Genomic DNA, 13,113 nt, shown 5'->3' with positions numbered 1-13,113 from the left:
GTAGCAGATGTACTGTAACAGACCAGGAAGTAAAGGTTTTAGGTGATGAATCTACTGTGATTTTAAAAGTAGATGAGAAGGGATTTAACCAAACGAGGCTGTTAATTGCTATTTCAGTCGAGACTTGCATAGTAATTATCTCTCATTTGCGAGGAAACGCAATTAAAAAGAAATGTAATTGAAATAATAGTATCGTATAGCTAAACCAAATTTATATCAGTGTGTACCTACAGTAACCAGAAAGAAACTGTCCAGCAATTTTTATATTATTGTCGTATTGGAAATTGCTGTAGTGCGTAAAGAAACGAGCCGTTTGAAGTTTTTTTTTTTTCAATAATGAAACAATTTCCGAGTGAGAGAAAATGTTAACCACTTAAGTGGCTAGTCAAGTAATTATTTTATGCATTTATGCTGCCAAAATATATTTATTGGGTATTTGCAGATGCCCGCGACCACGTTCGCGTGGATTTAGTTTTTACAAAAATTCCGAGGAGAGTCTTTGATTTTTTAGGATAAAAAGTTACTCTTCAGGTCTTTAACTATTACCATACAAAAAATTACGTCGATCTGTTGCTCCGTTGCGACGTGATTGAAGGACAAACCAACAAACAAACATATTTTTTAATATGGGTAGTGACTAGAGATACTTTTCAAACAGCCTTTCTGTCAATAGCCAGATACTTGTGGCTATCGCATCATGGCCCGCATAGAAGAACCCTTAGAGCTGATTTGGGTGTATTTAGCTGCAGCATTCCGTCTCCAAATAAGCGTTGCCTGGGAACTGCAAGCGCCCATTGTCTCGCCAACGATAAACGGGTTTCGGTATTCAATGTGGACTGTGGAAGTCTTAATTAAATCCATTTAACTATCTAACGCTATCCGCTAACCGTATAGGGAAAAGTATTCGTATTGGGTTGAGTTGAGCATTGGGTAGCGGCAGATAAAAACTGACCTGGATTTGATTAAATGGTATTTTAATAGCTAGTCAGATTTCTACCGTCTACTGCTTGGTATGTGAACCTATCGCATAAGGTTGGTGTGAGAAATATGCCAATTAATCAATACTACTTAATATAATATTAAAAATGCGAAAGTCTTCCTGCTAAATTTTCACGGCGCATTTTAACAGATTTTGACTAAACTTAGCACAGATAAGTATAGCTTGAATTCCGGGGAAGGATATAGGTATGCTAATTTTTCAAAGTCAGAAAATCAAAGAATCCCACGGGATTCATTTCTTAGATACCTAAATCCACGTGGACGAAGGTGTGGGCCTAACCTGCTTGATACAGAGATAGCTTGCAGCCTGAAGAAAGACAGAAAAAATCTAAAAATCTAGAACCAATCGGATGAAGTTGCGAGTATCATATATTAGTAAGTTTTCACTCAAATACAGCTTTTTTTAACCCTTTTGGTATGTTTTCAAATATTTTCGATGGTTTCGAATGCTCCAATTTACTAATATTATTCCAATGATTTGCATGAGTTAACTTTTGCAAGTTTTATTGCTAGTGGAAACTCGGCTTTAAGCCGTGTCACCACAGCACTAATGCACAATTATCAAGTATACTTATAAGTATTTTTATACTGTTACTGTTGAATATTTATATTAAAGCATGCGTGCATTTGTTTTGCTTTCTCCGCTCCACTTTTCCTCAGGGAATAGACGCGGTTTCTACTAATGCACTGGTGCAGATTAATATAATTAAGTATCAAGTAGGTATATCAGATTGAAACTTTAAAGTTATCTATCTATCTACAAAAACAACGGTTATTTACAGTCAAAAATTTACATCATTATCTCTTTAATGCTCTTTTACATTTATTTACTTAAGGCTCTACTACTCTACACTGCATTTTGAAATCTTGAAAATATACTTGAAAATATAATGGTAAGTACTGAGTACTAAATTCATTTTTAAACTGAGAGGCTTGACCAAGGAATTAAGTAATGAAAATATTTTTGAAGAACTTTTAAATAAAATAAATAAAAGTTTATTTAGCTCACATAACACAATAAGAAAACAGAGAAAACAAAGAAGTAAAGAGGCTACTGCCTCATCATAAAGCTGCAATATTTCAACACTGCCGCGTTGATTTTCAATTAAAACATTTTTTTGCTTATCCTAAAAATAATTCAATAAGAGCATGTAGCTCGTAAGTTACAGCTCATTGTAGAAATAAAAAACTGTGATAATCATAATCAAACGCAAAATCTTTTAGATTAAAAACAATTAATTACTTACAATAGAAGCGAGACCTATTCACGCCTAATTAAGAAAATAAATGATCTTGAAATAATTGTTCTAATGATAAAATTCAAACAAGTTTATAACGAAACAATTGCTTCAAAATAATCTCATATTTAAAAAGAAATAAAAAAAATAAACCATTATTTTTCATGTTCGTAATGTTCTGAAATCTTAGATAAATGTTTTTCTGACTCCTTAATTAGTTAGTTCAAATTCAATAAAAATAAACCCACTTGATTACTTATAGTGAAAACATTTCAAGAGAACCATCAAATAGATAACACTTTATTTAAATTACTGTTGTAAGATGCTCCTCGCATATTTGTTCACGCCGCACGTTTTTTTTTAATTCAACCTTAGTTATGACTGCCGCCATTGTTATGTAATCTAATAAAGTTATTAGGATGTATTGATAGGGAAAACGGGCCCAACGGTTGTGTATGCTTACTTACGAACGATGCGTAACTATACTTCTTGCAATTCACGAAGGCGAGTGATCTTTACTTGTAAACATGGGCATTGCGTAAGTGTGCGTGCGTGTTGGACCAATCAGTCGCGAGCCAGCGCTCGCAAACGCACACATTTAGTGTACCTTACTTATACCGATACGACTTGAACACAAGCATAAGCTACTCGCCTTCGTGAATTGCAAGAACTGTACCTGGTCATGATAGAATGGGACATGCGGATGCCTGACAGCTCTAAAGTCGGTGCCTTCAGCAAATCCGTAGCGCGGGGTGCGGGTGCTACGAACTAATGTAAGATCATCTTTATTTTTACGATATAACTATAGCTAATAAACTCACGAATAGAAAACAAACATTTTTACTGTCGTGCAGAGCAATTATGTGATGGTGCAGATATCAATTTATAAACGCATGGAATCCAACGGTTGCTGCGCGCATCGGCACTTTCCCTAATTCTGCATTGCATGAATGCCTACTCTATAACGTTTAATCCATTAATGGTTAAAGTTACCACGCTTTTATAATAATATAGTACCCTCGCTTTTGCCCGCGATTTCGCCCGCGTGGACCGCACAAATTCCAAAACCCAATTTTACTACTTATAGAGGTTGAATTTTCCAAAATCCTTTCTAAGCGGATGTCTGCGTCATAACAGCTATCTGCATGTCACAAAGGCCCACCGAAATATTTTTATACATTTAGGTAAATAGGTATATTATAGATGATGGTGTGCAATGGAAATCAACCATTTCATACGACGTTAAGTGATAAAATATTATGATGCGTTCTCAGAACGCACTGTTGGGGAAAATATCGCTGGTGGTGGTCTCTCGCTCCCAAACATCGTGCAAGCGATGGTTCGGAGCGAAACAGCGTGGAGTGCCGCTGCCTCCTTTTGCGAGGAGGTGATGTCTGCAAAGGAGGCGGCGGAACGTGAGAGGGAAATTTCAATGGTGGATCCCTCTCGCAGGAGACGCAGCGGGCGCCGAAGGGCAAACGACGACCTCCGGCCTCCATGAGTTGCCGACCTGCGGTTGACGGGCGTAAGGGGCGTTCGTCAACCGATACATAACCAGGTCAGGAGGTAGCGCACCGTGTTCCGGGTGCGCTTCTGAGACGGAGCTGGTAGCAGCCAGCCTAGCGATGGGACCCGTCCGCTTGGCGGCGGGTCAAGTCCTGGCGGGAGTGCGGTGAATACTACCTTAGTGAGACCCGCGCAACCGCCAGTCCGTTGAGGAACAAACACAGGTTTTAGTGGGTGCAAGCCCCACATAACCCCTCCGTTTCCCCTGACGGAAGGGTATGCGTTAGGCATTTCCTGTGTATAAAAAAAAAAAAAAAAAAAAAAAAAAAAAAAAAAAAAAAAAAAAGCACTTATCTATTACATATTTTCAAGTTTCTTTACGTCCCGATAAAAAAATCTGAAATTATCTATACTAATATCATAAAGAGGAAACCTTTGTATTTTTGTATTTTTGTATGTTTGTATTGAATAGGCTCAAAAACTACTGGACCGATTTCAAAATTTCTTTTACCATTACTTAGAGGGATTCTTCCGAATCCGTATAGGCTATATTTTATCCCGGAAAATAGAAAAAATAAATGTCCACCCGTGCGAAGCCGGGGCGGGTCGCTAGTCCTAAATAAAATAGGTAAGTATACTCAATAGCTGAAAATTCACATTAAAATTTTTCACACTTTATAAAAACTCACCCCAAAGAATCGCTCAAAGAAAAATCCCTCCAAGGATTGTAATTTAAAACGAAATCTTTCAAAATCACATCACTCCATCGTCACACCATCAACACACCATTGTAACACTTTGTTCAATAGTTTAAAAATTTTGGCGCCGCCCGCATCAAAAGGATATTAACTTGAAATTGTTGTAAGCTGGCTTTTGTTTTGAGCGTACCGCGAGTGTTTGTAGCCTGTGGCTTGTGGTCCCGTGACAGCGGCGCGGTTGTGCGATAGGAAGGTCGCGGGTAGACTGCGCGAGGCGCGAGGCGCGAGGTGAGGCACTGAGGCGCATCGGACCCCAACGAGCAGGCTTTTGTTGTTCAATAGTTTGGGAGACAGGTATCAGTGTAGACTATAGTTTTGTTTGCAGATTGATAAAACCAATATTTTCACGAACTGATATCCGGCCGACGTAGGGGCAAGTACCTATCTGATCTGGTTTGGTGGGAGGCTTCGGCCGTGGCTAACTACCACCCAACTGACAAAGCCATGCCATTATGAGATCGCTCTCAAGAGCTATCTTGTATCAGCATAATAATAAAAAATCGATCAAGTGCGAGAAGTCTCGCTCAGAAGGGTTCCGTACCATCGTACAAAAACTAAAACTTTAATTTTTAAACATTTAAGATGTATAACCACAAATTCACAGTTTCGATTTTTTCCTTTACTTATTCTAGTATGCCATTGCTACCTGTCAAATTTCATGATGAGGTCCATACAAAGTAGGTACCCTACAGGTAGTGCTTCCCTTGATGGGGACCTTAATAATAATAAAAATATCCTAATTATTAGCCTTCATTAGACCACGGCACTCATCACTACTCGAAGTCATAAAGGTTTATAAAAATGTTCAAATAATCCACTGTCTCTCAGCCTAACTGAGTTGACCCCGGCGCGGTTCGGGCGGCGCGCGTGCGACGGTTGTTTTTCTCGCGATCGCGGTATTTTAGAACCCTTTTTTGCATTCTTCGTGCTTAACTTTCGAGTTATTTTCGCATTACAAGCAAAGATCAAGCCAGCTAACCGGATTACCGATTTACAATATTTTTTATAATAGGATTTTAGATTTCTGAATAATCTATCTTATACTTATCTAAATATATAAGAGGAAAAGCTGACTGACTGACTGATCTATCAACGCACAGCTCAAACTGCGGTTGTAGGTAAGTTAATCCAATATGACGTTGTTTTACAGAAAAAACAATCGAGGGTCTTTTGCTGAGTCTGGCCCACCCCGGCTTCGCACGGGTGCTTGAAAATAAAATATATAGCCCATGTAACTCAGGAAGAATGTAGCTTTCTATTGGTGGAAGAATTTTCAAAATCGGTTCAGTGGTATCAGAGATTACTTCCTACAAATAAACTTACAAACTTTACCTCTTTATAATATTAGTATAGATTATGAGTGATATTCAAAATCGTGAGTGGTCTTTAATGCGACACTTTCTCGCCGGTATCCGGGTTGTTTATCCGTGAAGTAAAGTGTAAACAGATTGCTCCGCCGGTCTCGTCACACTCTCATTGCGGGCTGCAAGCGCATCGCCCAGTGGCATGAAATCACACCAACCTCTATAAATCCAGTACACCTACATATTAGTCTGGTGTTTCACATGCATAGCAGTACTAGCATACTGTAATCAATCATCAGCTGAAGTGGCGTTGGGCCAGATGAGGAAGGCAAGGCAGACAGACAGACAGACAAGAAATTGATGCTGTAAGGGTTCCTTTTTACATTTTAAGGTACGAAACCCTAAAAACTATAGAATCCTAAGATTGATAGGGGTCCAACGAGCTAGAATGGCGATACATTGAGCTCTGTTTTGGTATATATAGGTAGAATCTAATTAAAATGAACTTTTCTCAATTGGTAGGTACATACAGGCATATCTAGGTAGATAGGTATCTAGATACAATAATATTATAAAGAGGTAAAGTAAGTTTGTTTGTAGGGGGTATTCTCTAGAACTGCTGAACCGATTTCGAAAATTCTTTCACCAGTAAAAAGTTACATTATTCCGGAGTGACATAGGCTATATTTTATTTTTAGAAAACTAGAGATCCCTACGAAAATTGTAATAAGCTACCCGTGCGAAGCCGGGGCGGGTCGCTAGTCCTTGATAACTGTAAACAAGCACAGTTGGTTTGTCCTCTTTCTTTTCAATTATTTATTGCCGTATTACCATGATCAAATACGGAACATGCTGTAAATCAGTCTTTATTGGGTCTCTTATCTCGTAAAGAACGTTTTTGTGCAATCAAATCGTCATTCAGTTTCTCGCAACAAATATATAATGAGTAGGTATGCAAACGTGAGAAAATTATGAATTAATGGTTCAGAGTAGATTGGAGTGTTTTATGGTAATTTTATTGTTATATTTGCATAATCGCAATGTTTAGAATAAATATGTACATGCCAATAGGCGCTACCTAACCTAAGTACCTACTTACTCTTAGGGTGAGATCTATAGAGCGTACTCTAACTTTGCTTGGACTTTAGACAGTTAAAACGAGACAGATGTATATCTCTCACATAAATCTGTCTCGTTTTAACTGAGCAAAGTCGAAGTCCGCTCTAGGAATCCCACCCTTAGACTTGTGAACCCTTACTCTAGCAGGTCACGCCGGATTGCCTGGTAAATGTTTTTACCTACACCTTTTACGTAGCATAACAGCGTAGCCTACTCATATGGTAGCAGGTAATTCCGTAGTTATAGTTCGCGACAGGTCGACATGGCAATCGGGGCGCATGATCATCATCATTATCGACCGATAGACGATAGATATCCACAACTGGTAATAGGGACTTCCAAAGGCTTCTCGTTTGCCTAACAGACAGACAGACATACAGTTGAGTTAAAAGGCTCCCTTTTATCCTTTGGGTACGGAACCCTAAAATGCGGTTTATTAATTGTGTTTATAATAAAAAATAAAGTTCTTATGCTCATCTTCAAATACCTTTGCCGGCTTTTTAGAGTTTCTTTGTGCCGCTATTAATAATTCTCGATTCGTTTCACGTGATTTATCTCTCCACATGTTATTACCCAATGTATAAAAAATTAATGCATACCTTCAATAATATGCAGATGAGTGAAACGCTACTTGACTAATGACGGCCTGCATCGTGCGTGTCATCGTGAAATTAAACACACCTTGCAGACGGCTGACGCCATCAGGTGATCATTTGAATACTACGACATTTAAGAATTTTCTAAACATCGTGAATGGAGACCGCGTTTAGCAAGCGTAGTGTTGGACGCCCTCTAGCACGATGGACCGACGATACAAAGCGGCTGGCGGGAAGTGACTGGATGAGGAAGGCTGAGGACCGGGTGTGGTGGCGCTCTTAAGGCCTATGTCCACAGGCAGATGATGACGATGATCAAATATCGTGATCAACCTATTGAGCACAGGTCTCTTAGAATGACAAGGATTTAGGCTATAGTCCGGGCTTACACCCTCGGGCTCGAAAAGATACCTAAGTTATCGCGTGCATGTCTTTTCAATGTTTATGTTTTGGTACAAAAGAAAATATTCGATGGGGTAGTAGATTTCTATTTCTACACACAAGAACAGTCTTACGAGAATATTATATAAAAAACTGTAAGTGGACGATTTCTGTACATTTCGAAGATTATTGTTACGAGCTGGGGGTCGTTGTAAGTAACTCGTAACAGACAGCTTAAAATAAGTTATTCAGGTACGAGTAGGTATCTAGGCAGTAGGCTATGCTCCAATGGAACATTAAAATAATTTTCGACAAAATATTAAAACAAAGTACGTAATTTAATGTCATATTACTTTATTTTCCAGAAACTTAAAGCGAATAGTCTAAAGTTTACCCCATATACTAAATACGAAAACAAAATCTTCCTAAACTTAATTTTTTAATCCAAAATCATCCTTTATTTTCATAGAACTTCTATCAACACTGCAGTTGAAGATTTCTGTGAACATATTTTAGGTATAGTTTTAATTTATAAAATAAAAATTTACTAAATCTTTGTTTTTTTCTATGGTTTGAATGCTCTCTTTCTTGTTCTTATATTGATTTTATCATAAGGTTTATGTTCATTATCATTTCTATGTATACCGAGAACTCAATCTATCCTTATATCTCTCCTCTCTTTCACTCTCGCAATATGTCCAACTGTCCCTTGAGCTTGAACTGTCTCTTTCTTCTTTTATAGAAATCCTATTATTATATAAATTTATACTTTTATCATGTTTTTTGGAATCTTCTTTTTCATATGTATCTCTGTTTCTTCCTGAATTCCTGCTATCATTGTTGTAATGCCATCTTGTATCTTCTGCTTCGTCCTTTTCAATTTTTATTCTATAAGAATCTCTATTTTTTTCCTGCCTTCTATCGCTATAATGTTTTGTACTTTTTTCTTCTGTTGAAGATTGGTGTCGATTTTTATTGCATTCTCTATAAGGATCCCGTTGTCTTTCGTGTCTCCTATAGTTATCATATTGTCTTCTTCTTTCTTCCGCGGAAGATTGATATCGATCTCTGTCGAACTTTCGAGTATTTCTATCATCAACATAATCACGTTTTCTTTTATTGTCAGGTTTATTTCTTCTATCTTTATCATCATAAGTATCTTTTCTATCTTTATGTGACTCTCTATGATTAGTTTTACTGTCTGTTAAGTTATCAAAACATTTGTCTGGATGTTCTTCTTTAACTTTACGATATTCTTTATCAGATTCGATATTCGATTCATCACTGGGTTTAGATTTCGTGTGACCTTGTGCTTCAGCATACATCTCCATCTGCGAAAAAAATGCGATTTGTACACGAAAACTGTTTTGAGCTATTGAGGCTGTACTTAAATGTTTAAGGCCTGCACAGACGAGGGACAGTCCTCGGGATACTTTAATAATAATCGAGGACCGTCCGATCAGACCACACAAAACTACGGAGGAGTTCTCGAAAAATGGAGCTACCGGTCCAAGGCGGCTCAACCGGTATTAGTCTGCGTTGAGCGCTCGAGCTTCTTCGCGTCCGGCGAACAAATGATCGCACACCGCGTGGCCGTTGAGCCCGTGGCAACTTCTTGGTAGACATTTTAAGTACGCTTCAGGAATTTTTGTCCCTCATCTGTGCAGGCCCTTAGAAGCCAGCACTCGTATTTAACTGCCTATCTATCAGATAGCCAGGTTGAGTATCGTTTTTTCCTGCTGCATGTTTTACCTGTGCCTGGATAACTCCGCGCAGAGTGTTGGAGTAGTTGCGCGAGCGCACGGCCACTCTGTACTTGGCGCGGCGCCGCTTCATGTCGCGCATTTCCGCCAGTTGCTCCAGCTTCGACTTGCGACTGCTCTGCGACTGCGATGCGCCGCCCGCTTCTCTGCACATACATTTATAACAACTGGATGATGCCCGTGTGGTTAAAAGCCTGTTAAAGATAATAACTAGTAGCCTATACTCTTGACTGGGATGCAAGCAGCTCTGTACCAAATAAATTATGCGTACGATGTATTTAGGTTTTTTAAAAATCCCTCTTCCATTCCATTTTCCAGGATGGTTGATGGGGTTTTCCTAGTAAATAGTATATGCAAATGATTTTAGGCTTATTTCGTGGTTTAAGGAACGAGTACATACCACGATTAATTCATCGTGGTACCTATGTTTCATTGTAGTATACACAAAACCGCGGCTTAGGGCCGGTGAGACGGGGCAGTGATGCAACTCAGATCAGATTTTTATTTGTGTACACTAACTTGCGGTGCAGCATCTTACTGTATATATTTCCACTCTGGCTCCAGTATTATCACTGATGTAGTGACTAGTTTTTTTTTATAATAAAATAGCAAGCAAACGAGTAGGCGACTCACTTGATGTTAAGTGATTACTGCCGCCCATGAACATTTGCAGCACCAGAGGTTGCACCACCACCACCGCCGATGCTTTGCCGGCCTTTTAGCAATTTGTTGGTCCACCCCTTGAATAGCCCTCTAGTGGCAGTAGTTCGGGTGGTATGAGGCACCGAGATACTTATTAGTGGTAAAAGTTATATGAAAATTACAATTTTAATATGTTCTTACCCTACAGCCAAGTCCGCGAGCTCTTCACACGAGGGTCGGGAATGTATTACGACATCGTAGATAGCTCGTCTCTCGTCCGTTGTGTACGTCGCCTGCAGCCGCTCTACTGTCTGTGGTTCCGACTCCACATTCGCATCACCTTTGTTGTTGAGTTAAGACTACATTATTTCATCAGATGGTATAAAATTGCTAGATGATATAGATGGTATAAGATGGCTTAATTGGAGGGGAAAGGGGAGTACTAGTCATGATTAGCATGGCTAATATTCTCTGTGTATTTTTATTTACACACTTTATTTAATACTTTACAAAATCTGATTTGTAGTTTCTACAAGATGGAATGTTATATCAAAATGATGTCTAAAAATTTGAAATACCAGTGTTTTCATTACGGTTTATAAATTTTGAAATATATTATGTGGAAAATTCATTAGTTGTATTATTGTATAGTTTTATATCAAATACTTTATCATATCTAAATAATTTCATAAAGGATACATCACAAAAAAGGATATAGATTTTCATAGTCAGGAGAAACTGGTCATAGCTATATACTGTAATGGTTAAAAAATCTTATACAGTGCATAAAAATTACGAAAGGACCCATATTTGCTCTGCGTGTCAACTGTCATTTGAAAAGTACAGTTTTTGTCGTTAGTCTAAAGGAAGCGTACTTTTGATATGACAGTTGACACCGAGCAACTACAGCAAGTCATTTCTCAATGCATTATTAATGAATTGTTTTGTTAAACACATTTATATCAATAAATAAATAAATCGTCCAAGTAAATATCATTAATAGGATACCTCTTATAAACACTGGATTTGTCTTGGAAGCATAGTTGATAATATCTTTAATATTTTCTGAAGCTGTAAAGATAAAGGTTCAAATTAATTAAATATTACTATACACAATTGGCTCACTCAATTTTAAAATCCTTAATGTCAGAATAATACAGCCCCTGTATAGAAAAATTTCTGTTCTTAGCTGCTTTAGTATTAATCACTACTCATATTGTACATGAGAAAGTGAGTTTATTATTGTCTTTCAATCACGTCACTCTTATCGTATACTTTTATCTCAGAAAATCAAAAAGTCCCACAATGCAAATACAAATACACAAAATGTTCTCATCAAATAAAATGAAATATCAGTACTATTGATTGCAATCAATTTACAATACTTACAAAGTTTCAAAACTGTACTAGAATTAGCGTCTAATACATCTGGTAGGAAAATATCATCATCTGCGTAGCCCTGGGATTTAAGAGCACATTTGGCTTCATGTTCCTCCAGTTTTTCCGGAGGAACTTTGTGGTTTGAGTCATACTTGCATGTTCTCTTTGGTTTGCTCTTTAACATAAAAATTCATATTTAAACATGTGTGGAAAGATATACCTGAATAGTGGTAAGTACCTAGTAATACAGATATGTACTTTGAAGCAAAAAATTGTAAGATCTGTGCCCAACCTAAGGGTTAACTCACATTGGCAGCGAATTCAAGCTAATTTCTAAAATGTTACATAGCATATTGAATCATATCTATACCAGATAAAGCACAAATTCCTCCCCCCCCCCCCCCCCCCTATATATTTATGTATATAGTAAAATTTTACAAATTTGCTTCAGTTCACTGCCATTGTGAATTGACCCTAACTATTTGGATAGCAAATCCAGGATTTGCGAATGAGACAGCTTCCAACCCCTCCTCTACTTGTCTTTCGGAGGTATCTGCTCAAATCGGGAGAACTCCTAGAAAAGAGAAGCGAAAACTAAGTTGTCAGTTAACTTATTGACCAACATACAAACAAACCTGTAGTAATTGTTTCCTGTCCCATTGCAGACTTTGTAATATCATTGTTACTTCTTTGTCGACTTCTTTGATATAGTTCTGTAATTCAGACAACTCTTCTTGCCTTGAAGACATTGTATTTGGTATCTGAACAACATAACCTAAAAATATCTACAAGGAAAAATCTAATTTAGTAATAAATCACACATGAATAATGTTTTAATATAAATTATAATGCTTCTGCACTTGTACGCCTTCTTAAATCTTGATTTGAAGATTTTCAATATATTTTTATCTTCCCAATAAAAATTTTGTTTTCAAAACAACCATAGACAATGGACAAGAGACAAGATGTAAGTCAAAAGTCAAAACTCAAAATTGTCAGCTTCATTCAAATGCCGACAAATAACTGAAAACTACAATTTGAACAAAAAATAATAATATGACCCCATTACATTCTTGTTGCGGCGCTAAACAATGTTATTGATTAGGTCCATAATATCGCTCGTTCCCACTGATTATTTCACCCGTTGAACTGTGGGAGTTTTTATGTCACTATGAAGTTCTTTTTTGCCCACGCCAGACGCTTGTGACAAACAGCAAATCTGTGGACGGGTGTTTGCGTATGCTTACTATACCAATGATTTGGAAGAGTGTGGCGTTCCGATAGGCCGACAAGCTATCTGTGATGTTTGCCAATGCTTGCTGTTTGTTGTTTGCCACAAGTGTCTAGCGCCAAGTTTTTCAGTGGAACCTTGGAACAGTAAGGATCTGTGGTAAGGATTAGTTTCCAATAATGCCAACTTAATTTCC

General features: G+C 37.8%; 2 protein-coding genes across 2 annotated transcripts in view; both read right to left on the bottom strand.

The window, feature by feature from the left end:
- LOC123881051 overlaps positions 1-4,694 on the bottom strand; it is a 77,255-nt gene extending 72,561 nt beyond the window's left edge. The window contains exon 1 of the mRNA XM_045929599.1: positions 4,433-4,694. The gene's annotated coding sequence lies outside the window, so the exon portion shown is untranslated. The remainder of the gene's footprint in view (positions 1-4,432) is intronic.
- A 3,541-nt stretch (positions 4,695-8,235) lies between these two features.
- LOC123881058 (U11/U12 small nuclear ribonucleoprotein 48 kDa protein-like) lies at positions 8,236-12,655 on the bottom strand. The gene is made up of 7 exons (XM_045929616.1): positions 12,547-12,655; positions 12,322-12,471; positions 11,696-11,861; positions 11,315-11,377; positions 10,508-10,646; positions 9,654-9,810; positions 8,236-9,232 (listed from the first exon to the last, which is right to left on the bottom strand). The coding sequence occupies exons 2-7, from the start codon at positions 12,433-12,435 to the stop codon at positions 8,537-8,539; spliced, it is 1,335 nt and encodes a 444-aa protein (XP_045785572.1). The 5' UTR covers positions 12,436-12,471; positions 12,547-12,655; the 3' UTR covers positions 8,236-8,536.
- Positions 12,656-13,113: the final 458 nt, after the last annotated feature.

The sequence above is a fragment of the Maniola jurtina genome, chromosome 3, assembly GCF_905333055.1.
Source record: "Maniola jurtina chromosome 3, ilManJurt1.1, whole genome shotgun sequence".
In the NCBI taxonomy this organism is placed as follows: Eukaryota; Metazoa; Arthropoda; class Insecta; order Lepidoptera; family Nymphalidae; genus Maniola; species Maniola jurtina.
This window is presented reverse-complemented; position numbering and strand designations above follow the sequence as displayed.

Excerpts from the sequence above, each read along its gene's own strand:
- LOC123881058 (XM_045929616.1), bottom strand. The coding sequence starts at position 12,435 with ATGTCTTCAAGGCAAGAAGAGTTGTCTGAATTACAGAACTATATCAAA. Across the intron at positions 10,647-11,314 it reads AAATCCAGTGTTTATAAGAG|GTGATGCGAATGTGGAGTCG; the intron begins GTATCCTATTAA and ends TCAACAACAAAG. Across the intron at positions 9,811-10,507 it reads CTCGCGGACTTGGCTGTAGG|AGAAGCGGGCGGCGCATCGC; the intron begins GTAAGAACATAT and ends ATGTATGTGCAG.